The sequence below is a fragment of the Morone saxatilis genome, unplaced genomic scaffold (assembly GCF_004916995.1).
Source record: "Morone saxatilis isolate NCDOM2014 unplaced genomic scaffold, NCSU_SB_2.0 Contig9, whole genome shotgun sequence".
NCBI classification, from domain to species: Eukaryota; Metazoa; Chordata; class Actinopteri; family Moronidae; genus Morone; species Morone saxatilis.
The window spans coordinates 14,966,805-14,968,285 of NW_023340268.1; the positions used below are offsets into that span (position 1 = coordinate 14,966,805).

Below are 1,481 nucleotides of genomic sequence, written 5' to 3' on the forward strand. Positions count from 1 at the left end.
TCAAGTATCCAGTAGCATACGAAAAATACATACATTAAACATACATTAAAATAAAATGAAACTAGCGTAGATGGGGAGACTCAAGACTATTATTAAGGCCATAGAAAGAGGCAGAGATGTGCTCCTAAAAAACCCTGCGGCCAGCAGAGGAAATGCTCAATGAATGTCCAGTATGTGTTTTCTAATGCGAACCAGATGTGATGATGGATGTGATTTAACCCGCCATGAAAAAAACTGTCAATGAACTCAACCGCCACACGGGGTCGCTGTTGTCGTCACCGGTAGGCAGCGATGACGTGAATCTCCCGCGACATTATTTATGCCGCTCCGTGAGTCGCACAGACACTTGGCCGGGTCCGAGGAGAAACGTTGCACCGACACAAGCAGCGCCGTGTGGAAATGACAGTGTGTAACTTCTTTCTTCAGGGCCGATGTCGTTACGGCGAAAAATGTTGGAATGAGCACCCGAGAGGAGGAAACAGAGGAGGAGGAGGAGGAGGAGGGGGATACAACAACGACTACAGCCGCTCTTCCCAGCAGCAGCCCAGAGGAGGAGGAGGAGGAGGAGGTGGTGGAGGTAACGTCCAGGAGAAATATATCCTAACTTAAACATGAAGTATTTCTGTAGCCGCTCTCTTGTTTGGGAAACTTTGCGTTGACTGTTTTACTGGTTACCTTGCTAACGGTTGCTAACGGTTACTACCGGTTACTACCGGTTACTACCGGACAGAACTGTGGCGGTAACGTCAGCTAACTGTAGCTAACGACCGTCCATGGTATTTAACGTTAGTTTGAACTTAATCTTAACTAACTTAAATATAGAAATATTAAATAACAACGCCACAAACTAACGGTACAGTATTAGACTGAATATGTTTGTGATTGAGTGTTATTCATTTTCACCTACATACAAAAAATAAGGTTACATGTGGACGCTGCATTTACTTTCATCAAAATTCAAATTAATGCAAACTATGTGGGTTTAGGATATAAGCGTTACAGGACGGTTGAACATTGGGAGGGTAATAATAATAATAACTTCATTTATATAACGTTAGAGCCTTTGGAAACAGAGTTTACATCGTTTGGTAATGTTTGGTAGTATTACACTGTGAGGGACTGTAGGTCAAGTCAGATTTATTTATACATGTATGCCAATAAAATTGTCTTTAAAGGGGTTTATAATTGGTAACATACAGCATTTTCTATTCTTAGACCAACTTTAATAACACACACACACACACACACACACACACACACACACTTGGCCCTAGAGGAGGGCTCCTTCTGTCTGGACACACTCAACATTGACTGTTGTCTGTGTGCACGTTGGTTTCAGGGTATGGAAACAGAGTTTGGGTGAATCCTTCCCAGCAAAAAGGAGGATATATCCAGCCGTCATCCTTCTCTTCTCGTGGCAGTGATGACTGGGGCCGAAGAGGAGGAGGAGGAGGAGGATCTGACTGGGGCAGAGGAGGAGG

At 43.8% G+C, this 1,481-nt stretch overlaps 1 protein-coding gene across 2 annotated transcripts in view; it reads left to right on the forward strand.

Moving 5' to 3' along the window:
• Positions 1–290: 290 nt before the first annotated feature.
• The window catches only part of nup42 (nucleoporin 42), a 3,862-nt gene continuing 2,671 nt past the window's right edge, over positions 291–1,481 (forward strand). The window contains exons 1-2 of one of the 2 annotated variants that reach the window (XM_035681567.1): positions 291–577; positions 1,340–1,477. In XM_035681567.1, coding sequence (XP_035537460.1) covers positions 400–577; positions 1,340–1,477 — 316 coding nt within the window. In that variant the 5' untranslated portion in view covers positions 291–399. The remainder of the gene's footprint in view (positions 578–1,339; positions 1,478–1,481) is intronic. The other variant, XM_035681568.1, reaches the window with a different exon arrangement.